Source organism: Silene latifolia, chromosome X (genome assembly GCF_048544455.1).
Source record: "Silene latifolia isolate original U9 population chromosome X, ASM4854445v1, whole genome shotgun sequence".
NCBI lineage: Eukaryota > Viridiplantae > Streptophyta > Magnoliopsida > Caryophyllales > Caryophyllaceae > Silene > Silene latifolia.
The window spans coordinates 325,691,906-325,693,907 of NC_133537.1; the positions used below are offsets into that span (position 1 = coordinate 325,691,906).

Here is a 2,002-nt window from a genome sequence, read left to right on the forward strand (position 1 = left end):
AGAGAGAGAGAGAGAGAGAGAGAGAGAGAGGAGACTAATTTTTTATATACATTCTTGTAAATGATTATTCCAAAACAAAAAAAAAATTACAATCCTAATGTTTTCTAATCTCTCAAACTAGTTTTTTATTACAGCTCTATTATCCTTTGTCTGTAATGTATAATTTAGTGTAATTGCCCTTATCAAACTATTTTAACCATCTTTGTGTGTGTAAAGGAGCGGGTTTGGAAGAAAATACAAGGGTGGAAGGAACGCTTACTAACTCGACCGGGTAAGGAGGTGCTAATCAAAGCGGTAGTCCAGGCAATTCCGACCTATATGATGAGCATCTTTGTGTTTCCAGAGGGAATTATTGATGAACTACATGCGGCTTTAGCAAGATTCTGGTGGGGATCATCTGAGACTCATAAAAAAATTCACTGGATGCGGTGGGAGAAATTATGCGAGCCAAAAACAATGGGAGGTATGGGATTCCGTGACCTTCAGGTTTTTAACCAAGCTCTCTTGGCAAAACAGGTGTGGAGGATTTTGACCAATCCAAACTCTTTGGCAGCAAGAGTTCTAAAGGCCCGGTACTTCAGAAATGACACGATCTTGGAGGCCAGATTGGGCTACGATCCTATACTAGTTACACATGGAGAAGCTTATGGGGAGCTAAATCGCTACTTCTGGAAGGATTGAAATGGCGGGTGGGGAATGGCCATCATATAAATGTGTGGCATGATGCTTGGCTTCCAGGGGAGAATGTGAGTCGTGTTCCTACACCAATTGGGAATTTAGATCCGAACATGAAGGTAGAAGAGCTTATTGACCATGATGAGGGGAGGTGGCGTGAATATATATAATTTAGTGATTTTTAAGGGACTCCACAAAACCTATCATCAAAATTTGTTGCTTGAATCCCCAAGTAGCATGATCCATGTCACTCAAGGCACGAAGTAACCGGTCAAAAGCTTTAGCAAAACCCTCAACTAGACACAAGTAGTGCCAAGTTATAGTGAACCGCACCCGACTTCTTTTCCAACACTTCTTTTCCAACACTTCTTCCCGTTCTTCCTCTTACTCCTCTCGGTATTGTTTCTAGGATCCTATTGGTGACTAGAATCCTCCATTTCAATGTAGTAGAGAGAAGGAGAGAGGGACAGAATCTCATAAATTTCATAGAATGAGGAAGCCTCCTCATGGTCATTACGACAAGGAAAGTGGTGAAGAATAAGAGGTGGAGGAGTCAACCTCTCAACATTGAGGTTCATAATATCATCATTTTTATCCAAATTCTCTTGACTCTTCAATTGAACCGAAACACTACCAAAGATGAGAGCTTCAATTTCTTCCAAGCTAGAGTTAAAACTACAAATGTCGTAGTTTTTCTCATGGCTCCTCAACTCTCCCAATATGACAAGTTCGAATTCATCAAGCTATATTTCCCAACTTTTTCCTTTTCCTCACACTTGTCATTGACAAGAATTTCTTCTTCAAAGATTTCGGAAGGAGGTGGTAGTGGGGAGTCTTCCTCATTATCATAGACATCCCAAATAGGGGCACCAACCTCTTCATAACTTCCCTCTCCACACTTATCATTTTGCAAGGAGTCTCCATAACTGTCCCATATGGGAGGGCTAAGTTCATCTTCATCATTTGGTTAAAGACCAATCAACAATTCCCGATCAACCACTTTTTCAACCCCAATTTTTTCTAGGACGAAATTTTCATCTTCCTCAATTTGTTCACTCACTATCTCCGTGAATCTTCCTAATTCCTTCCCACTTCTCAAGGTAACCAAGTGGACTTGTTGATGAAGTGGTAGTCCATCTTTGGGTTAAGCCCTTGAGTTGGCAAAGAATGCGGGCTTCTTTGAGTGTTAGAAGTCCATTGGTTGTCTATGTGAGAATCAAATGTCCTTTCATGATCTCGGACATTGGTGAGAACGGTTCTCAAATACTTGAATTGTTGGTCATATTGGGCTTCTCTTTGTTGTGCCCTAACATCCATTTCTTTCAAC

The 2,002-nt window shown here is 40.8% G+C and overlaps 1 protein-coding gene across 1 annotated transcript; it reads left to right on the plus strand.

Moving 5' to 3' along the window:
* The first annotated feature begins 321 nt into the window (after positions 1-321).
* Positions 322-681, plus strand: LOC141620762 (putative mitochondrial protein AtMg00310). The gene has a single exon (XM_074437550.1). The coding sequence runs from the start codon at positions 322-324 to the stop codon at positions 679-681; it is 360 nt and encodes a 119-aa protein (XP_074293651.1).
* The last annotated feature ends 1,321 nt before the right edge of the window (positions 682-2,002 follow it).

Coding starts and splice junctions, on each gene's coding strand:
- LOC141620762 (XM_074437550.1), top strand. CDS start 322: ATGAGCATCTTTGTGTTTCCAGAGGGAATTATTGATGAACTACATGCG.